Genomic DNA, 22738 nt, shown 5'->3' with positions numbered 1-22738 from the left:
GTTCCCGCTTCCCAATGGGGACTCTCGCTTTTGAGTCGCACGGTTTGTCTAAACATAATCTAAACACTAGATATCTGACAAGGGTTTAAGCTGAGGCGATGCTATCTTCAGCTGCGTTCAGTTCACTTATAATGAGTCCACAAATGCACCGGCTTCTCCGGGGTCCAATAACCTAATTTAAAAAGTACAGAACCAGAACGAGAAATTGCTTCTCCTCTTCTTTCACTCTTTACCTCCCTGTCTACCCAGCTGCCTCTGAAATATCTCAGTCAGTGTTTATAAGACCAACAGTAAGACTCTTTCATGAGTGAAAATAACATAATTTTTGTGAAGCTCAGGGGAGTCTGCATGCAATTTTTCTCTTTTGAATTCTGCCTCATTTGCTGCTGGCACATCTTTGGAGGTGAATCTGATCGAGTGTGAGTCAGATGAGCGCATTTCCCTGCCACCAAAGCAGTGTTAGCAGTCTTCTCTCACATTGAGAGCAGATCTCGCTGGACGTTTACGTTGGGAAAGGTGGAAGCTGAAATATGGACAGCTTTTAGCAGGCGGTCTTCAAAGCAGCGATGGTCAGCCACTGCTTGGGCATTACCTTGTGCGGCACGCATCCAAACCACATGGAGGAGCATGCTGAAGGAGAATATAGAATCCCATATGGTTCTGTTCAGCTCTGCTGAATTTAAATGAAATGGACAACAAACGATGATAACGGTACTGCTTGCCTTTCTCCAGCATTCCAGACAACCAATTCAAATTCAGCCGACAGGAAGAAGATGCATTGTGGTTTAGCCCACTCACTGTATAATGCCTCTTTGCTTAACTGACTTTGGCCGTGGCACAATGTCAAACTCATAAAAAAGCTCATTTTCAATGGAAAAATGACGTGCCCTCCTCACACACTGGCTCTCTCCCTGAATCACACACACTGGCTCTCTCCCTGAATCACACACACTGACTCTATCCCTGAATCACACACACTGGCTCTCTCCCTGAATCACACACACTGGCTCTCTCCCTGAATCACACACACTGGCTCTCTCCCTGAATCACACACACTGGCTCTCTCCTGAATCACACACTGGCTCTCTCGAATCACACACACTGACTCTCTCCCTGAATCACACCACTGGCTCTCTCCCTGAATCACACACACTGGCTCTCTCCCTGAATCACACACACTGACTCTATCCCTGAATCACACACACTGGCTCTCTCCCTGAATCACACACACTGGCTCTCTCCCTGAATCACACACACTGACTCTATCCCTGAATCACACACACTGGCTCTCTCCCTGAATCACACACACTGGCTCTCTCCCTGAATCACACACACTGGCTCTCTCCCTGAATCACACACACTGGCTCTCTCCCTGAATCACACACACTGACTCTCTCCCTGAATCACACACACTGGGAATTACACTGCTTATATGTTTTATATTCCATCGTCATTTTATAGAGCTGGATATTCTTTTCCGAAACAGCCCAGGTAAAGTACCATGCTTAAGGGGACAGCAGCACAGTCTTCCCAGGCGAGCGTGTGCACCGATCTGTGCCAAAATATAACCCCCACGCCCTGAGAGGGCAGGAGCACTCTTTCGGTTGCAGCGATCAATTTTATTTATTTATTTATTTTTTAACCTTTGCGACCTGCAAACCAGATAAGCACCAACCAGATAAGCATTCAGTTTAATTAATGTGTTCATGTTAATATATTAGTATTAGTGAACTGGATACAAATGCAAACTAAAGATTTTGTCCTTGGGAAGGAGTGTCACATGCTTTCCGCACGCTTTCCAGTGACCCTCCTCGACCCCTGTCACAGCCCAAGGTTCGGGAAACGACTGAGCGTCCGAGGACATTTATGCACCAATAAAAATGATTAAAACCCTGTAGACACATGCCAGGGGCCTGGGCCTCAGCTGCAACAACCCACAGACCGAGGTGTCTGTTCTGTGGCAGCCATTGAATCAGACCTTGCCTGTAATTTAATACTGACCTTCTGGGCCTTGCTCTTCATTGGGATATATGTCTGTCTCCATTGCCGAGTCAGCAGATTGTGTCACTCAAGGAAGTACAGCCGATTTGTTTCATTTTCTTGTGCAAGGACAACTGATGTGTTGCACACACACACACACACAAATGCACACACACAAACACATTCTCAGCGTGAAAGGATTACAGTAAAACGCAATTTACGCATGTTTTTTTTTACACCATTCCTCTCTCTTAAACAAGACTTCTGGTGTTATTTAAAAGTGTTACGCCTTGATGAAGCTCTTTCACTGCAGCATGAGACGTTGGTGGAGCTGTCTGTGCAGCCATCGCCGAATGGGTAGTGATGGGAGAGAGAGGATACCAAACATGGGCGGGGCTGCCACGAGGCGTCAGAGATTGGCTGATTTCAACCAATCAATGCCCTCTTTTGTGGGGGGAAAAAACCTTTTGATTTGTTCAAAGAAGTCACTGACTGACCGCCCATTGTGGCTGTACAACTGTAGTTCCAGCTGAAGCTGTTATTCTGTTCCTCTGCCCCTAAGATTAAAGCACTGGGCAGCAGGGATGTAGCAGTGAGTTTAACAGTGGGGGGGCTGAGGAGTAAATGTGCCACCCCCCCCAGCCGCAGCCCCCATCCCCATGTCTGACCCTGTCCCCCCACCCGCTTCCTACGCCCATGCTGGGGGAGTATTTCGTTTTTACTGAGTGCAGTTATCCAGCTAACTCAGTAATCCAGCTTCGTGAAACGGCCATGAACAGTTAAATGTGCAGGAATTCTTTAGTAAATATGTCAGGTTTGACACCCTGAAAGAATCCTAATCTTTCCTTCAAACGCATCCCATTGAGTCATGCACCAAGTGCATTGATGCAGTAACGTCAGGGTGGAAATGCATAACATGAAGAATGGTAGAGGGTGGACACTGTTAGCTTTTGTCCTCTGAGATTTGATGTTCAGAGATCTGAGATTTGATGATGTGTCAATACAGCTACGGTGTCCCCGGTGTGCGGATGCTTCCAATGCAACAACGCAAACTCAAACTTTTCAACTTCCAAAAGCGACTCGAAATGTACATCACCCGATTAATTTGATCAAGAAAGGTGTGTATACCGGCGAATTGTATTCAACGATGACACACACGACAACGATAATCTGATTGCTCACGAAATGGGCTGTTATATCGTCATCGACAGACTGATTTCTTTCTCCCCTTCTTCTTGGTTTCTACTTCTCTTTTGGCATTGTTGGGCTACGGGCGTTGTGCACGCTCATTGGCCACGTCACAAGGGGGGAGAGTCTGCCGGGCACGAATTCCTCAGCGCTCCTCATATTTCCTGAAATCTCTTCTCCTCGCGACCAGACGCAGCGTCTTCATCTTCTTGCTCTCCACCGCAGCCACGGTCTCCTCAAAATGGTACGAATTAGAAGAGCATTTTGTTAAACACCATGCCTGGATGTGAAAGTGTTTCACTTTAATGTGCACTTTGAGCTCGGCGTTTTTCCCTCCTTGTCCTTTTTTTCTCAACCTCTCGCATCTGCCTCTTCTCTTCTCTCCGCAGATGTTTCGAAGTATCCCCGTACTTGTTCTTCTGGCCATCGCCTTTTGTCATGCCGAGGTAGGTCTAATAACTACAATGTCTGTTCGCTTCATGAAAACTTTGCGTGGGTCGAAACGTTTGCCCTGTTTTTCCAAAGTGGTCACGAGCGCGGACAATTACTTCGACCTGTTTGCACGAGTCTTTGTGTTTGTAAAATACGGTTTGAGTGATGCTGTCTGGAGTTTACCGTTTTTTTTGTCTGTTGACATATTCCCACAGCAGTCAAACGGAACATGTATGGACTTCTTTTTTACTGTTTATAGTGCACCTAAGCGGTCGAGATAGATATTATATATAAAACAGCTGCAAGTTATTTTTTCAGATGTTTTCTTAACCTACTTACACGAAACAGTTTTTTAAACCTGTGTTGGGAAAGACCGTATGTACACCTAACAACATAGTTATGGCATGGCAAAGCCACTGAAACTTTTATTAGCCTTTTCGAACTCTTGTTTATTATTTATTTGGCGAGTGGCGGGTATACGCTAATGTATCCAGCGGTTACGCATTTAAAATTGGGGTTTTTAAAGCGGCTCGAGGGTTGAAGGGTTAAACATAATCAAAAACCTCAGTGGGGAGAAGATGCCTGTTAGGCTACTGGTGGACATGTCAGATGGTTTATGAAACTTGGATCTAATGAGCTAATGGACGAATAGACTATGTGATATTATACTTCTCTGAGAGTGTATAATATAGGCCTGCTATGTGATATTGACTATATTACATATTATAACACACTCAGGGTCAGTGCAAAGTTTCCCACTTAACAGTGGTCAGCTGAAGGAAACTATGAGGGTGCTCATTTTCCAAAATATGTTTAATGCTATCTCTAAATATTGACACTGGTGCTGGGCACTGAACAGTGTCCATGTTGTGTACTTATGTTATATTATCTGCTTATGTGTGTATTTTTAGTCTTGTGAATCGGCATTTCACACATTCAGATTCTTTTTCAAGACAAAAAGTAACCCTCCCCAGCCCACACACATGCGCACACACACACACACACACAAAAAACCCACAATCACACTCTCACACACACACACAAACGCAACAGATGTCAGCTCGTGTCTGGTCATTGTTTCCCATTGGAGGCCAGCGACAGGCTGGAACCAGATCACCCACAGACGTGCGTGCGACTCTGGGGTTGGTCATTACAGTAGAAGGAGAGAAAGAAAGAAAGAAAGAAAGAGAGTGATAAAGAAAAACACAAACAGTTGTCAGTTTGTTGCAACAGGTCCGCGACCCCCAGGGTGCCACCTTGCTTTATGGTGTTTATCTTGTTAATTAACTGACCGTATGGCGGGGGGGAGCGTACGGTGGCCCAGATGGACATTCCTGTGTGGCAGCTGTTAGAGTTTCAGACATGAAAAGCCCTGCTGCTGGGGTGGGGTTGGGGGGGGGGGGCTGGGTTTACTGAAGGAGGGGGTTACTGCCCTGTGTAGATGCAGCTGTCTTTTGTGGTAGGAGGCTGGGTTTTGGGGTCTGTGCCCGTGCTGGTGCTTGGCCGTAGGTCCCAGTCTTCACACCTTTTTGCTAAATTACTGCTGTGAGCAAACTGAGACATCTGACATCACTGAGGAACAGCAGGTAAACACAAACACACTCACACACACATGTGCACACCACTCACACACACAAACACACACACACATGTGCACACCACACACACACACACACACACACAAACACACAAACACACTCACACACATGTGTACACCACACACACACACACAAATACACTCACACACGTGTACACACACACACACACCACACACACTCACAAACACACACACACACACGCACATACACAGAAAACCACACCTATGCACAAATGATAACAAAAGCTCTTTTTTACCTTTTTTGGTAATTTCCAACAATGTAGCGACGCTGAAGAACAGTAGCTGCTTGTGTCCCAGTCTGTCACGTTGACCTATTCTTCTTTAAACGGCAGATGAGGTCATCACTTAGGTTTATGTGTCCAGCCAGTTCTTGTTTTGGGTCTCCTTGGAAACCAAGGAATTAGTTCTTTTTTTTTGTTGGCTACTTTAGCCTTTGTTTTCAGGGGACACTGATTTGATTTGGCCCAGACATTTGTGACATGTTATCTTAATTCGGCATCTCATGAACCCCCCTGCTCCTGCCGCCCCTCCCCTTCTCCCCGCCCCCCGTCCCCCTGACCTGTCCCGACGGGTCGGCCTGTGTGATGGTGGTGCGCAGGCCTGTAATGACACACGCTGTGTCCCTGGCCCTCTCCCAACAGCTGGCGAACACCTGGACGCATCTTTGTTGTCCTACTTCTAGGTGTCAAGGGGGGGGGGGGGGGGGGGTTGTAATTTAGGAAGGGGGGGGGGTGGCCCTCGGCTTTCATGTCCCGGCCGGCGGCTTGTTTGAGTCGCCGTTTCGGGGGGGCGCGCGGTGCTGTGTTCCGATCGCCAGTCCGCTGCGTCGGTGCGCTCGGTGAGGAGGCAGTCGCAGGCTCAGGACAGGGACGTGCTAAGGAGGTTAAAGAATTATGACATCACGCCCATTGTGACATCACACCCAAAGTGGCCCTCCCCAGCTCAGCATCAGTCAGCGGTCAGAATCCCTGTTCCTTGTGTCCAGCTCTGTGTGCAGCTCTGTGTCCAGATCTGGTTTTTTGCAGTTGTGGGCAGGGGCTGCTAAACCGTTTTGGTTTGTGTGTGGTGTTTAAGACTGTGACACTGTTGGAAACAGCATACTGCTACAGACCCGCTACAGACCTGCTACAGACCTGCTACAGACCCGCTACAGACTCGCTACAGACTCGCTACAGACTCGCTACAGACCCGCTACAGACCCGCTACAGACCCGCTACAGACCTGCTACAGACCCGCTACAGACCCACTACAGACCCACTACAGACCTGCTACAGACTCGCTACAGACCCGATACAGACCCGCTACAGACCACTGCTCAGCTTGGCAGCTTCGTCCGAGAGCTAGCAGCTGTGACGCTGTGGGCCATCGGTCAGTAACTCCAGCTCACCTGACTGAGCCTGAATCAGGACCTGCATGGGGGACCTCCTGTCAGTGAGTGGAGCTCCACCCTGTGTGTGGAGACGGGGGGGGTGGGGATTTGGGAGTGGGGCCCTGCTGCGGACTGTGGACAGGACACAGCCCCCCCCCACAGCACGAAAAAACGTGTCTCATGATCGGCGCCTGGGTTTCAGTGGGACGGTCTTTCGTATTTATATTTAATATGTTATTTAGTGGCGGTGATGGAGGGGGGGCTGGGTCTGTGGGAAACAGTCACCTGGCAGCGAGGTGAGCTGGGTGCAGCTGAGCTGAGAGTACAGGTGAGTACAGGTGAGCAGAGAGAACAGGGGCACTGTTGGTCACATGACCTGTTTCAGCTGCTTTGCCGTGTGGCAGACTCCTGAGGCTGAGGAAGCGGCAGAGAGACTCTGCAGTGCTCAGCCTAAAGTTGGGGGGGGGGTGCGATTAAATTGTATTTAACATGTGATGGGCAGTCATGTGCTTCTTGCCCTGCTCACAGACTTATAATCTCACTGCTGCCAGGTCATCGGCCCCCAGCCCCCACCCCTCGAATTAAGATGGAAGCCATCGCGCGTGGGGCGGGGGGCGGCGGGCGGCGGGGGGGGTATTTTCTGTGCTTGTGAAAGTTTCGACAGCTGATATACGCGGCTTTATAGCGGAATTCCTCTGAGAGGCTTCCTGCTCTTCGAGGAGGAACATTCCTGTGTATGATAAATAAAACACGCTGTGGTTTGGCACAGTGGGGGGGGAGGGGGGGCTGTGGGGGCGGGGGGTGCGGGGAGATAGACAGAACTATAAATACAGCGGGACAGGAATGAGTTTCCTCCTGCCTCTGCGTGGCTGTTCCAGGCGTGTGGTGTGACGGGGTTGTTTCTCATTGTGTCGCGCTGATGCTGGACGTTTGTGTTCCAGGGATTTCACTCATCAGATAATGGCAGCTATGTCCTTCCTAATAAATGCTGTTTAATAAAAATGCAGTTTCTCATCGTTGCTGCAGAGCGGGACGTTTTGGGTGAATAGCGGGGTCTGGGCCGCGCCCGTGGCTCTGTCCTCCTCTCTCGTAAGAGTTCCGCCGCGTCGCCGTTAAAATCCCGCCAAATCCCGGGAATTCCGCCCGGCCGAACATTCCGGCGGCGGCATTACTGCATGTGGCCCGTACGGGGGCGGGGCTTGTCCGGGGGGCGGGGGGTTTGGGTCTCCCACACTTTTTTCGTAGGTGAAGGGCTGAGGAGGGCTAGAGTGTCCCACATGCAGGGGTACTGAAAGAGTGGGGGGTGGGGGGTGGGGGGGGGGGGCACGTGGAGGAATGTGCGCTCTACAGCCAGACTATTTCATAAGGGGGGGTCCTGTACTGAGGGACGGTGGGTAGAGGGAGAGGAGAACATGGAGAAATATATTTGCGGTATACAGTGTAGACAGAGAGAGAGAGAGATGAATGATAGCTATAGAGGAGGAGAAGAGAGAGAGAGAGAATACTGCAGTGAGCTTTGGTATTCCCTGCACTATGAGAAAAGTGGGTGAAAACAGACATTTTATTCGGCAAACACTTTTATCAAAAGCGACGTACAATAAGTGCATACCATTGCAACAACTACAGGAACGCAGGTCCTTTAATTCTCATAAAGTTTCAGTTATCCATAGCCATGAACATGGAGTCCAGTTCACAGGGTAAGCACAGGCTAAGTCTGTAGAGTTATTAACTAGACCGCAGACAGCGCTGTGTGATCTGCTCTCCTTGTGATGCAGTCGTGTGTGTGCGTGTGGGCGTGTCCTGCAGCACCTGAGGCCCAAACGCCACCTGCCCGCGTGTCACCTGTCCTCCATCGCTCCGCTCTGCTGAGAAGAGCCTCCTCAAACGCCAGCCGCTAAAACACCACAGCCGCCAAATCACTCCCCCGGGCATCCCCTCACCCTCCCCTCCCGCCTGGGGGGCATTCAGCCCGCCCTCTGATCAGGGGGTCAGAGAGGGGCTGCGGGCTCGAGTCCATCCCCAGTGTTGCACAGCGGCTATGCCCCCGGGCCATTATGCTACGCCTGAACTGCTTGGGTAAGCACCCAGCCCCTCCGAAGAGCATAAAGCACTTGAACGATCGGCAGGCTACGCGAGGGGCGTCGCCATTCAGCGTCACGGTGAAACTGAGCACGCTCCAGTGTGAAGACGGTCACACCACGGTGCGAAGAGCGGTGTTCTGCAGAAAATGGTGAGAGGAGTTTTTGAGCAAGTTCGTGTGACGTGGTGATTTTTTAACCGCGGTAGAATCTGGGCAGGATGTTGGGGGTGTGTGGGGGGGGGGGGGGGGGTGCTGTTTGACCAGCGGCTGTCGTCTGTCCCAACGGGACTGGAGTTGGGCGACTTTCTCCGCCCCCCACACCTCGCGCCCTCGTAAAACACCTGGCCTTCTCCGTCCCGCTCCGCTCTGCCGCTCCGCTCTGCCGGTGCGGACGGGGCGTGGTGCTGCAGAGCGGTGAGCTCCGTGTGACAGGCCGCACTGCACCATGGGGGTTTTTTATGTGTTTACTCCGTGCTGCTGCAGCCCCCCGCTGAGTTAGCCTCAGCGCTTGCGAAACCAGGAGGCTCGGCGGCGGAGGTCTGTGTGAATGTTGTGTGCGCAGCCGAGCGCTCAGTGTGAAGCAAACTCAGAAAGACGAGTTTTAGCTGTAATGGCGCGCGCTGTGTCCACGCCAGGCTCACACACACACTGCCAGAGGTGATTTAGCTCTAAGAATCTTGTGTGGGTTTAAGTCTCCTGGCCCAAGCTGAAAACCTCTTCATGTGAGAAGCCTCCTCTCTCTCTCTCTCTCTCTCTCTCTCTCCCTCTCTCTCTCTCTCTCTCTCTCTCTCTCTCTCTTTCTTTCAAGCGCTTACAGACTACAGACACCCATCCCAGTGAGAGAAACTGAGGCGCAGTGGTTGTGGTGCAGATGATATGAGCCCTGCTGTGCAGTAGGCAGGGTCTCTGGTGAGAGAAACTGAGGCGCAGTGGTTGTGGTGCAGATGATATGAGCCCTGCTGTGCAGTAGGCAGGGTCTCTGGTGAGAGAAACTGAGGCGCAGTGGTTGTGGTGTAGATGATATGACCGCTGTTGTGCAGTAGGCAAGGTCTCTGGTGAGAGAAACTGAGGCGCAGTGGTTGTGGGGTAGATGATATGACCCCTGCTGTGCAGTAGGCAGGGTCTCTGGTGAGAGAAACTGAGGCGCAGTGGTTGTGGGGTAGATGATATGACCCCTGTTGTGCAGTAGGCAAGGTCTCTGGGGGTCTCTTCACCTTGATTCACGTTATTCTTTATTTTTGCTGAATTGCCTTTTTCTAGAACAGGTTGTGGGCAGTTTTGGTCCTGTGGGGCCGGTGTGTGTGTGTGCAGGCTATTGTTTCCACCAGTTACCCCGCCTAAATGAGCTAACTGGCTATATATAGGAACACTGGTTCACTCTTAGATTACAGCACGGTAAAACATTTTATATAGGGCCACAAGAACAGACTTCAGCTGTCATGCATGTGCTTATCCAGAAATGTCAGATGGCGTCAATATCGGGGCTAGTTAAGTAATTAAGGCCTGAAGTTGGCATGAAGACCAGTAACAGATCTGGCCCTTGCTGCTCACCTCTGTTCTAGAACATGCTTTAAGTAGGACATTGTTCTGGTGATGATAGCGAGAGATCACTTCTGTCTTTGCTGACCTCTACCGCACGTCTGTCATAGAGCATTACCCCACCCCCAGTTCCCTCATAACCCCGCACCCCAGTTCCTCAGTAGTGAGGTGATAGGTCAGCTGACTGGTCACATGGTGTGACAGCTGACTGGCTGCCGGGCACTGCAAGGCTGTCCTGAATAGTGGGGTGGGACAGGGGGCAGGTGACCCCCTGTCTGCGGGGCTGGGGGCTGGAGCAGAGGCCAGCTGGAGGTTTTGGGGACGGGGGGGGTGGGGGGGTGACAGAGGGGACAGCTGGAGCAGGGTTTGTGAGGCAGAGGAGGAGGAGGAGGAGGAGGGTGTGGCTCCGCAGCCTGTCTCTGAGGAAGGCCCGCAGTGTGGCCCTGCTTTGTGCTTGTGTTTTATGTCCTTGTGTTGAGTGTGTGTGAAGGACCCCACGTCCCAGCTGGACCATGAAGGATGAGGTAGAGAGAGGGGGGTCTGGGAACGTCACTAACATAGCAGGCCATGCTTCTAAGGTCACTCGTTTTGTCAAAGTTTGGCAAGATATTCAAACATCAACAGATTAATAAAAACAAGACAATGACAGGAAACAAGGTCGGGAAACAACAACAACAATAATAATAATAATAATAATAACAGAAAACGTGTATATTAACAACAGTGTTACACCCTCTCTCTCTCTCTCTCCCTTCTCTCTCTCTCTTTCCCTCCCTCTCTCTCTCCCTCTCCCCCTCTCCCCCTCTCCCCCTCTCTCCCTCTCTCCCTCTGTCTCTCTGGGATGGAGTGGTGGCCCCAGGCGTTTAGACGCGGTGTGTGCCAGCCCGATTTGGGGGTGTGATTAATCTCGCCGTGCGCTCTGGGTAACCGGGCCGGTCCCTCTGCGCCACGCACGTACGCACAGACTGAGTTTCAGAGCTGCAGTGCATTCTGGGAAACATTCGCATCTCTAACGTTGGCTTCTTCTGGGGGCTCGTGGAGTATAATGGTGGCAGACTCCCTCCAGAGTCTGAAACTCTTAATGGCTGTTTCTGCAGTTGTATCGCGGTGGCTCCTGCACTGTATCTGCTAAAGCTGCAGCTGTAGCATTAGTTCACCTGTAGAGGCATTTTCACCATGTTCTCACCCTGCTTCCATGTTGGCTCAGGAAGCACTGCTCCTGGTGCTATGCCTGTGACACGCTGTCGGACTGGAACTAGACTGGACTGGATTGGGTGAGGAGAGGAAAGTGGGAACTAGAGGGGACACAGAAAAGGATGAGTGGCAGAGAGGAAGAGGAGAGAGAAAGAATGAGCGAAAGAAAAGGAGAGAGACGCAGAGGCTGTGGGGAAAGAGAGGGATGAGAGAGGCTGTAGAGAAAGAGAGGGATGAGAGGGGCTGTAGAGAAAGAGAGGGATGAGAGGGGCTGTAGAGAAAGAGAGGGATGAGAGGGGCTGTGGAGAAAGAGAGGGATGAGAGGCTGTGGAGAAAGAGAGGGATGAGAGGAGCTGTAGAGAAAGAGAGGGATGAGAGGAGCTGTGGAGAAAGAGAGGGATGAGAGGAGCTGTAGAGAAAGAGAGGGATGAGAGGAGCTGTGGAGAAAGAGAGGGGTGGGTGCTGCTGCTGCTCCCCGCTCCTGTGGGAGGGATTCCTGAAGCCCTCGTTTGGTCCAGTTTGGATAAATGAGACATTCAGAGAGGAATTTCAGTAAGGGGGGGGGGGGGGGGATGTCATCGCACAGAACTCTCAGACTTCAGTGCCCGGGGGCCTGGGAGAAGCTGTGTTCCTCCTCCTCTCTCTCTCTCTCCCTCCCCTCTCTCCTCTCTCTCTCCTCCTCCTCTCTCTCTCTCTCTCCCCTCTCTCTCCCTCCTCTCCTCTCTCTCTCTCTCCCCTCTCTCCCTCTCTCTCTCTCTCCCTCTCTCCCCTCTCACTCTCCCCCTCTCTCTCTCTCTCTCTCTCCCCCTCTCACTCTGTTTGCTGTTTTAACTGCTAGCAGATGTTCCTGAGTCTTTGTTTTCAGAAGCTATGGCGCCTTGTTTCTTGCCGGAGTGCTGAAGAATAAGTACACTGTGGGTTCTTTTGGGAGGGGGGGGGCAGGGGCGAGGGGGGGAGTCCTACCCAGGTGCCACCCTGCTCGTTGCTGCCCTTGGTGCCCTAGGTGTGAGGCTGGGTCCTATGTTTTTGGGGCTAGCCCCCCTGCCTGTGCTGGAATCTCTCTGGGCCGGACCGCCCCAGGGTTCAGTGGGGAGTTAACGGTCCCCGTGCTCTTCCCAAAAAACATTCCTGAGACACAGCGTAGCCCTGAAAGGCTGTTATTTACACCTCTCCTCGCCCCCCCTCCCCCACCCCCCACCCCCGTGTCCTTTTGTTCTTTTTCCCTTTCTTTCACCAGGAGCACTCTGGAGCTTCAATGCCCTTTCTCCAAAAACAAAAAAAGAGTAAAAAAAAAAACACTTTTTGAAATGAATTATGGGATACGGATCCCGAGGGTAATGAAAGCCGTGCAGTAACGAGCCTCTCTGCTGGGGGGGGGGGGGGGGTCTACACCAAAGAGTGAGACGCTTTCTAGAAGGTTCCCCGTCCCTTTCTTAATAAGCTCCTTATGAAGCCTGCCCCCCCCCAGGCAGCCCCCTCTCACGCTCCACAATCAGACCTTATTTAAATGCACAGGAAACCCACGCAGCCCTTCTGCTTCCTGCAGGGGGGAAGCAGCGCAATCAGCCTGTTTCTGAATCTCTCATTTACAGCAAGCGCAACACAATACGGCTTAGAATGCCGCACAGAGCACAATTAGAGCCAACATGGAGGTTCACTCCTGAGCCGCTTCCCACAGTTTCCTCTGCTGGCTGGAGCGAGCCTTGGCAGGCAGTGTGCCGGAGTGTTCCATAGCTCAGTGCGGTGTCCAGAGCCCTGTTTTTAAATACGGAGGTGTGGGCAGAACGCTTGGTCACTGGTTTTGGATGGGGGTGCATGGGTTAAAGTGAGCGTGTTGGGACAGCGGGTGCAGGGGTAAGGGGGGTGGGGGGCAGTCATTCTGACCCACTTTAGCAGGAATGAGCAGCAGGGCCCTGAGAGCGAAGGGGGGGGTAAGGTAATGTGAAACACATGTGGCCCACAGAGCCAAACGTGATGTGAAATGAGCTGGGGGGCGGGGGGGCGCCATTCTGGCTCAAAACGCCTTTGTTTTCGGTCAGCAGTGGAACTGGGAAACACAGCTTCATGATAGATAGTTTTTTTTTTGGTTTTTTTTAAGGGGGGGGGGAGGTAAATTGAATGAGTGGATGTTAGAATGTTAACTCGGGACACAACAGGCGGTTTTGTGCAGGAGGTAATGAGTCTGGGACACTGATGCTGATGTCATCTTAGAATCGCGTGAGATGGGCCCTAACACAGCCAAGCCCCATGTACCACATACATGCCAGTAGTTCCTACGGTTTTTCCATGTTTTTGACCAAATGGAAAACCCCCTCCAGCTTATAGGATAAAGTCCTCCAGAAACAGTGACCTTTGACCTTCAACCCTCTCCCCCTGTATACAAGCCTTCCCCCTGGGGCAGCACAGTGCTGACCCCTGGCCTGTGTTAGTGGGAGACTAACCCCAAATAAGGTTTTTCTTTGTTCTTTAGCGAGTTTTAAACCCCAAATGAATTTTTAAACCTCTGAATATCTGAAGTGCATTTGATACATGTCTGTGAGGGGGAGCAGTGGACTGGCTCTGTCTGAATGCCCCCCTCCTGCATGAGGGTGGGTGGGGGGGGACCTAAGAACAGAAGTGTGCCTGAGACTCGTTTTGCTGTGGTTTCCAAAAATGCTGCTGCCGTGGCAACCTGGAATCGCCGTGGAAACAGCCGGCCGGTGGGCACAGCGTGCGCTCACGCTCTCCCGGACCAATTATCCCGAAGACGGGCCGCTCTCCCGCCACCCGGAATCTCCGGAATGCCGACCCGCTTCCTGGTTTCAGCAGAGCGACCGCTGGCGCGCGTGACCCTGGAAGAAAGAGAGAAGGAAAGAGAGAAAGAAAGAGAGAAGGAGATTTCTCAAAGTCGTGTAGTCCCGTCTCACCCTGAGGGCTCGCCTGGCAGGAGGTGCGGCGGTCTGGGGGTCAGGCTTTTTGGGCCTGCTGGCTTTCTGTCGCGGGCCTCCGTGTTTGCGTGCGCCCGTGCGTGCGCGGGGGGGTCGAAGGTCCGGCTGTAAATAACCCCGATCCTTTACTGTCGGTTAAACCCAAGTTTCGTTTTTTAAGCTTAGCTGAGCATTTTTATGTGTCCGTGTGTTTATTGAAAAATGGCGTTTTCGAGGGTAACATCAGCAGTTTTCATTTTTCAGTATCCTCGACGTATTCTGTGAAAATTCCGGAAGCGGAGACGTTTCTGTCCCGCTCAGAGTGCTTTTTGACATTTTCCTGCCCCATCTAGCACTCAACCAGGAGAGCCCTTCATTTCACCAGCACACTGGAGTCACTAAATACAGCTCAGGGGGGCATGTTTTCATTTTCAGAAATTGCAACCTATTAAAACGAAAAACATGGGCGGTATGATTTCTACCAGATTAGCTTCAAAATGGAGCGCATTGTTCATTCTGATGGGGACTGTTTTCAGTATTTCAGTGTTATGCCCAACTGCTTTCCACATTTCGAAAAGGCAGTCTCATTAAGGAGGGCAAAGGCCCGGTTCTTTGTGATTTATACTAGCCAAAGTGACTGAGACTACTACTATACTACTAATACTATCTATCTATCTATCTATCTATCTATCTATCTATCTATCTATCTATCTATCTATCATCTATCATCTATCATCTATCATCTATCATCTATCATCTATCATCTATCATCTATCATCTATCATCTATCATCTATCATCTATCTATCTATCTGCTTTTTGGACAACAATGGAGATCTATGACTGCTGACATATTGGTGTTGGCTAGATGGACAGTGATTGTTCATGGGACAAATTAATTGAGAGTTGGACAGAGACGTTATCGGTTTTGGTCTTTTCAGGGGATAATGTTTGAGTCTAGACAGACTCTGCCGCTCCCTGTGGTGGGGAGCGGGGGGGGGGGGTGAAGGACAGCCTGGCTTGTTTTTAATAAGAGTTTAATGAGCACATTAGTCTTCACACAGACCAGGGGAGAGGCCCGTGTGCTGGCCCCCGCGGTCAGGCCCGACTCCTGTCTCCACGGCACAGAGTGTAAAGATGGCCGCCGTACCATCTGTGGGGGGGGGAGAAACACGCACCCCCCCCCCACTCCCCTCGCCACCCCGCCCCCCGATGATTAAAGTGCTGCTTAGGCCCTGTGCGATTGGTTCCTGGGAGCTTCTCTGTAATTTGGTCTGTGGATCAGAGATCAGAGTGCATGCTGGGAACGGGCCCTGTAATCGGAGGCTGCAGCCCGCCGGTCAGACGGAGCTCGTGCTCTAACGCTCGACCGCACTTCAGCCGCACGCTCCTGCTCCCGCATGGGGGGGGGGGGGGGGGGGGTGAGGCGGGGGGGGGGGGGCTGTGGCCTGCTGCATGGAAGGACGCAGCTGCTCGACGACGGCGCTGTGGCAGACGGATTTAGAGCGGAGAGACGGACGCTAGCGCTCTGAGCTCGTTAGAGGACCGCTTTGATTCCCGGCCGGTCATGTGACCCCTGTGGGCGACGCCGCGTTCGGAGAGGGAACTGAACCCAAACAGCTGATTAGAGCAGGAAGTGGAGCGCAGATCTCCCCCGCAGTCACAGAGCCGTCTGTGATCCCCGCGGCTGCGCTGATCGCGCTCCCCACCGCCGCGTGATGGATGTGCTTCCGCTGGAAGGCCTGCGTTTATAGCAGGACTTTCTGTGCTGGTGTATCAGTGATGCCCCCTCAGACCCAGGCTGCAGTGGACTCCTCAGCTGGTCTTATTGATTGGCTGCTTGATACGGTGCATTATACGGGCACACACACGCCTACACACGCACACACACGCCTACACACACACACACACACACACACATTCATACACACACACACACACATGCTCACACACACGCCTACACACACACACACACATACACATGCTCACACACGCACACACACACACACACACACACTCACACACACACACAGGCACACATTAACACACACACACACGCACACACACAGATTCCCTAAATTACCCGTACAGAAGTGCTGAAGTCAGCTGTGTGGCGGTGCGGGGCGCTGGCTCTGGTTATGGATGGCGTTCGGGCGTCGGTTATGGAAATGCCGCGGAGGGGAAATCGATCTCTGCTCTCAGAGGCGGCGGGAAGCCGTGCGCTCCGTGAATAAGAACGAAGGAGAACGAGCGAAAACAGACGCCGCGATTTTTAAAGCCGCCCCTCCCCCCCTCCCCTTCTGTCCCTGTTGCTTTTGGACCCTCCCTCTTTATGTTGGCAGTCTTACTCACAAATTTCGTATATATTTTATATTTGAAAATTTGACACCCTCCCCCCCCTCCATCGTTTTCCGTGGAGGGTCCCGTGTGCCGGAAAGCATTCCGCAGCCCAACAGCGATCCGTCTGGAAGCCGGACTTCCGTCGCTCGGAGCGTGCGGAACGTGCGGAATGTGCCGAACGTGCTTTTCGCTCCTCGTCGTCGTCTCTTGCTCTTAGACCCCGAGACCTCAGACCGTTCTCTCAGAGGACCCTTAGAATGCGCTCCTGTGTCTGTGGACTCTGTGTGGACTGTGTGTGGACTGTGTGTGGACTCTGTGTGGACTGTGTGGACTCTGGACCATGTGGACTGTGTGGACTGTGTGGATCTGTGTGTGGACTGTGTGTGGACTGTGTGACTGTGTGGACTGTGTGGACTGTGTGTGGACTGTGTGACTGTGTGGACTGTGTTGGCTCTGTATGGACTGTGTGTGGACTGTGTGTGGACTGTGTGGACTGTGTGTGGACTGTGTGTGGACTCTGTGGATGTGTGTGGACTGTGTGTGGACTCTGGACTGTGTGTGGACTGTGTGTGGACTGAGTGTGGACTGTGTGGACTCTGTGTTGGCGCTGCAGGGTCTAGCTGTGGGTGGGTGTTGTGGGTAATGGTGCTGGGCAGGACAGGTTGGGCATTGTTCGGATAGTTGGCCTGTTGCTGTCGGGGTTTGCTCTGACTCATAGGGGCTGGGTAAGCAGTAGTTACGGCTGCTTTTCTTGGCTGTTTCTGCTGAGTCTGTGCGACTTGTTGCCGTGGCAGCCCGAGCCCCCCAGGGAGAGCCTACATTAAGAGCTCAGCTCGCGTTTCTCGCGCTGTAGCGCTGTAGCGCTGTAGCTCTGTAGCGCTGTAGCGCTGTAGCGCTGTAGCTCTGTAGCGCTGTAGCTCTGTAGCGCTGTAGCTCTGTAGCGCTGTAGCTCTGTAGCGCTGTAGCTCTGTAGCTCTGTAGCGCTGTAGCGCTGTAGCTCTGTAGCTCTGTAGCGCTGTAGCGCTGTAGCGCCTTTTCCTTCCAGAGCACCGCCATCCAGCCCCTCACCCACTGGAACAATGACGTGAAGCTTTTTTTTTTTTTTTGGCCTCTTCCTCACATCCTTGGCTGTAGAAAGCAAGGACCCTGACAATTTTACTCAAGCACTGCGACTGACACACGCTACTACACTGTGTCCTACCCCCCGCCCCCCACCCTCACCCCCACCCTCACCCCTCCACCCCCACCCTCCATCCCCGCCCCAAGCCCCCACCCTCCACCCTCACCCCCAACCCTCCGCCCCCCACCCCCAAGCCCCCACCGTCCACCCTCACCCTCAACCCCCCACCCTCCACCCTCACTCTCAACCCCCACCTTCCACCCTCCATCCCCAACCCCCCACCCCCACCCCATAAAATGGAGGGCAGAGGAGATTAAAAAGCCTGTTTCTGAGACAGAATTTTTCATGCAGATCATTCTCTGAAGTGCAGAACACCTGCCGTGTGAAATTCCGTTTTTTTCTTCAGATCTGTCTAACCTCATGGGACTAGATGGTGGCGAGAGGGTCGGGCATCAGGGTCCTGTCCTGGAAGATCAGTGGCAAAGCACTACTTCCTTACAGAACTTTTCTCGTTTGCAGGCCTGCTCTACATGGAGATCATTCCTAAGACACTTATCCCACGCGAGGTGATTTACAATTAAAATCAAGACTGAAAAGACATTAAAAAAAGATTAAAACAAACAAGCAGATAAGAAAGAAGCCTTCTGGGGTAACTGGAGCCCTGTTGTAATGGCTGCAATTTAAATAAAGCTGGAGAACATTAAGCAAGAACAACGGCACATTTCCACACAGCAAGTCTGCTTGGGAATTCCCTGAGCGGAGTTTTAATGGAAAACCCCAAATTAAGGTTTTTCCTCTTTCCCCGACACAAACAGGGTACTCATCACCATCCAGAAATTCTCCAGCCTGTAGTTTGTGAGTCTGTGGTGTTTGCAGAGCCCCCTGCTCCTCGGTTTAAGATGACGAGCGTGTGTAAATCCTGGTCACGGGGGGCCGGGTTTCGGGTTCGGGGGGAACGAGGCCCGTGGGAGCGGCGGTTCAGACTGAGGCCTCCGTCGGCTCCGTCGCCGCTGCGCTTCATTGGCTGGCCAGCCCCCGTCGGCCCCGCCCCCTGGGTCCCATCGGGTCGACCGTGCCGAAGAGCAGCGAGCTGGCCGTCGCTCGACCTTGTGGAACGCGTGAAGGTCAGATCGGGAGGAGGAAGCGGACGGGACTGCGGGGGCGTGAGAGGGCCTGTCCTCGGGCGCTTATCTGCCGGATGTGCCGGAATGTTCCATGCGATGGGGGCGATGGGGGGGGGGGGGGGGGGGGTGAAAGGCTGGGGGCACCACATGCAGTCTGAGGCTGTGGGCTTCACCCCCCCCAATAATAAAGATGCAGCGTTAAAAAGTGCCTCTTAACTGTGCTCGTGAAGTTCATAGTAGATATGCCGCTACAGCAAAGGCTTTTTCGACGCTTCCCTTTGCACACGTGCGCCTGAACCGATTTTATCCTCACGCAGCTGCGCTCCCTTGTTTCGCCTTACCTGGAGTTTACCCAGAAGTCTTTGCCAGCTCTCTGCTTCTCCCCCTGTTGAGTCACAGGCGGTTCTTCCCCTTTGTTGGCGACTCCCCACCGTGTCAGACAGAGTGCAGACGACGAGTTCGGGGGGGGCCTTCCTCTCCCATGGGGGGCCGTGAGGCCTTATTGCACCAGTAGCTTCCGAGGCACATTCCCGCCTAATTTCACACGGTCTGATTGTCTCACGAGCTAAAATGCCGACCACCTCCTAGGAGGAGATGCGGGTGTTGGCGGGTGTGGCGATGTCTGGTTGAGTGAGCACTGCGACAAGCTAGCGCCAGGCTGCAGTGATTGGTTGAAGGCTAGCCCTTGAGTCTTTTGGTCTGAAAAGTTTTTCGCAAGGGTAACTTGACCGAACAAAAAGCAAAAACATCCTTGAGGCTTTCATCAACAAAATAAATCTGTCTGGCTCAAAAAAATGAAAAAGAATTCAAAAGAAATAAGCCATTTCACTTAATTGGTGTGTGTGTGTGTGTGTGTGTGTGTGTGTCATTGTCAGTGTATGTTCGGGGTCACTAAAGCTGTAAGCGATTTAGAATTTCTCTCTCTCTCTCTCTCTCTCTCTGTCTTTATCTACCTCTCTCTTTCTGTAGGACCTTTGCACGCATGATTGCCTTTAATTCGCTTGGCCTGATGCCTAATTAACGATATTTATAGAGAGCCGGAGATTCCAAACCTGTCAGTCAGCAGGAGGAGGCCGGGGAGGGAGAGAGAGAGAGGGAGGAAGAGAGAGAGAGAGAGAGAGAGAGAGAGGGAGGAAGAGAGAGAGAGAGAGAGAGAGAGAGAGATGGAGAGAGAGAGAGAGAGAAAAAAAAACTAAAAAACCTTGAGACACCTCCTGATTGGTGCTCTGGTACCAGGTACACACTGCGGGGCATGTTCACCGCCCCGGCCAGCTGTTTAACCCTTTCCTGACCAGAGCCGAGCGTTTAGTCCGCAGCTGGCTGAGGCTTAGCCCGGCCCCCGACAGCAGCCCGTTTGTGCCCAGCGTACAGGTCCTGTGTGGGTATTTATTGTGTCTGCGTTTCTGCGGATCAGTTCATTAAAACCCAGCGTGGGTCATGCGCCCTGCTGCTCACACTGGGTACTCTCAGAGGATCATGGGATTGTGGGTGGGTCAGTGTTCTCAGAGGATCATGGGATTGTGGGTGGGTCAGTGGCCGCTGTGGTAATACCGGTTTGGTAAATGCGGCAGGAAGTATGTTGTGTTGCCGCCGTCGCTGTTGTGCGTCTGGTCGGTCACACAGTGTCTTTGCGGTCAGAGCAAAGCCGTCACGTTTCTGGTGAGTTTTTATGCTCACAGACGGTCACTGACATGACATAACCCCACCTGTGTTCCCTGGATCCACATTGGTAGATACATTTTGATCACTGGAGCATTTGATTGGCTCATTGTACTGGATCTGTCAGTCCAACATATACTGTCCCTTTAATGTGTGAAGCGTATGAAATCAGATCCTCCATTTTCTTCTGAAAGGGGGGGGGGGGTTCCTGCCCCAAACTGGTGCCTGATGGATCGAGCAGAGAGGTCACGGCAGGGTCACAGGAGGAAGGGGACAGGCTCCTCATTATGGCTTGGGTTGGGCAGCGAGGTTAATAGTGAGCATGACTCAGTGGAGGGTCAGTCACATGGTGAGTAGGCCAGGGGCCACAGAGGGCCTGTGTGTAAGTTAGGCTGTCACAGCGGAGGGTCAGTAGGCCAGGGGCCGCAGAGGGCCTGTGTGTAAGTTAGGCTGTCATGGCACTGTTTGTCGCTGCGCTGAGGCTCTGAAGCGGGAGAGCTGGCAGGCTGAAGCAGGTTTTCCGCGGCTGGTTTTCTGCGGCGGCTGTGTTCTGTATGTCCGTCTATTTCAGGACCGCTTGTTTGATTCAGCGCCTGCGTCCCTGGCGACCCCCCCCCCCCGGCTCACCTGCGTGGTTTATAAATACCGCCGTGCGCTACCTGGTGCCTCTTCTCCTCGATCCAGGTCACGGGCCGTGTCACAGGAGCGCTGGCTTCTGATTGGCTGAGCCTCTGGGAGTCAGAGGAGTGCTGGCTTGTGATTGGCTGAGCGTTGGGGAGGCAGGGGAGCGCTTGCATGTGATTGGCTGAGTGTCATGCAAATTGGAGGCAGCCCTGAAAGATGCGTTGGGTGCTGCTCATCTCCAGGGTGCATGGGGGGGGGGGGGATAGAGGAATTGTGAGGCTGTAGCCTTTCTGTTTTCTCCTCTGTCTCTTTCTCTCTCTCTCTCTCATTCTTCAGGAATGCACGGCTGCATCTGCTCCTGATTAGCAGAGCTGAGAGCTCTGACGTCATATTCTGGGGCATTTTGGGTCGGGGGGCATTCTCTAGGCATGCACGTGCTGCAGGTACACCTGACGCTCAGGTCAGCGGGGGGGGCGGTTCCACACCGGGGGGTTGGGGCAGGACTGTGCACTCTTGTTCTCAGCGGGACCGCGCGCATTTTTACCAGCTGAGATAATCCCGCTAACGTACCGCAGTAAAGCAGCCAGAGCCCAAACCGCCGGGACACGGGCTCGCACCGCACCCACACCCGCCGGGACACGGGCTCGCACCGCACCCACACCCGCCGGGACACGGGCGCGGACCGCACCCACACCCGCCGGGACACGGGCGCGGACCGCACCCACACCCGCCGGGACACGGGCGCGCACCGCACCCACACCCGGACACGGGCGCGGACGCACCCACCCGCGGGACACGGGCGTGACGCACCCACACCCGCCGGGACACGGGCTCGGACCGCACCCACACCCGCCGGGACGGCCCCGCCCGCCCCACAGAACAGAGAGCCGGGCGCCAGCTCTGGCACAGTGTGTGTGTGTGTGTGTGTGTGTGTGTGTTTAAAGGTGTAATTGTGTGTGTGTGTGTGTTTAAAGGTGTAAGTGTGTGTGTGTGTGTGTGTGTGTGTGTGTGTGTGTGTGTGTGTGTGTGTGTGTGTGTGTGTGTGTGTGTTTAAAGGTGTGAGTGTGTGTGTGTGTGTGAGTGTGTGTGTGGTGTGTGTAGTGTGTGTGTGTGTGTGTGGTGTAGTGTAGTGTGTGGTGTGTGTGTGTTTAAAGGTGTAATGTGTGTGTGTGTGTGTGTGTGTGTTTAAAGGTGTAAGTGTGTGTGTGTGTGTAGCGTGTGTGTGTGTTTAAAGGTGTAGGTGTGTGTGTGTGTGTGAGTGTGTGTGTGTTTAAAGGTGTGAGTGTGTGTGTGTGTGTGTGTGTGTTTAAAGGTGTAAGTGTGTGTGTGTTTAAAGGTGTAAGTGTGTGTGTGTGTGTGTGTGTGTGTTTAAAGGTGTGAGTGTGTGTGTGTGTGTGTTTAGTGTGTCTGTGTGTGTGTGTGTGTGTGTGTGTTTAAAGTGTGTAAGTGTGTGTGTGTTTAAAGGTGTGTGTGTGTGTGTGTGTGTGTGGGTGTGTGTGTGTGTGTGTGTGTTTAAAGGTGCACGTGTGTGTGTGTGTGTTTAAAGGTGTAGGTGTGTGTGTGTGG

General features: G+C 52.7%; 2 protein-coding genes across 2 annotated transcripts in view; both read left to right on the top strand.

The window, feature by feature from the left end:
- The window catches only part of LOC135251854 (large ribosomal subunit protein eL24), a 19718-nt gene extending 11922 nt beyond the window's left edge, over positions 1–7796 (top strand). The window contains exon 7 of the mRNA XM_064329692.1: positions 7787–7796. The gene's annotated coding sequence lies outside the window, so the exon portion shown is untranslated. The remainder of the gene's footprint in view (positions 1–7786) is intronic.
- The window catches only part of fstl1b (follistatin-like 1b), a 38246-nt gene continuing 18793 nt past the window's right edge, over positions 3286–22738 (top strand). The window contains exons 1-2 of the mRNA XM_064329690.1: positions 3286–3412; positions 3558–3614. Coding sequence (XP_064185760.1) covers positions 3410–3412; positions 3558–3614 — 60 coding nt within the window. The 5' untranslated portion in view covers positions 3286–3409. The remainder of the gene's footprint in view (positions 3413–3557; positions 3615–22738) is intronic.

This window comes from Anguilla rostrata, chromosome 3 (assembly GCF_018555375.3).
Source record: "Anguilla rostrata isolate EN2019 chromosome 3, ASM1855537v3, whole genome shotgun sequence".
Classification (NCBI taxonomy): domain Eukaryota; kingdom Metazoa; phylum Chordata; class Actinopteri; order Anguilliformes; family Anguillidae; genus Anguilla; species Anguilla rostrata.
This window is presented reverse-complemented; position numbering and strand designations above follow the sequence as displayed.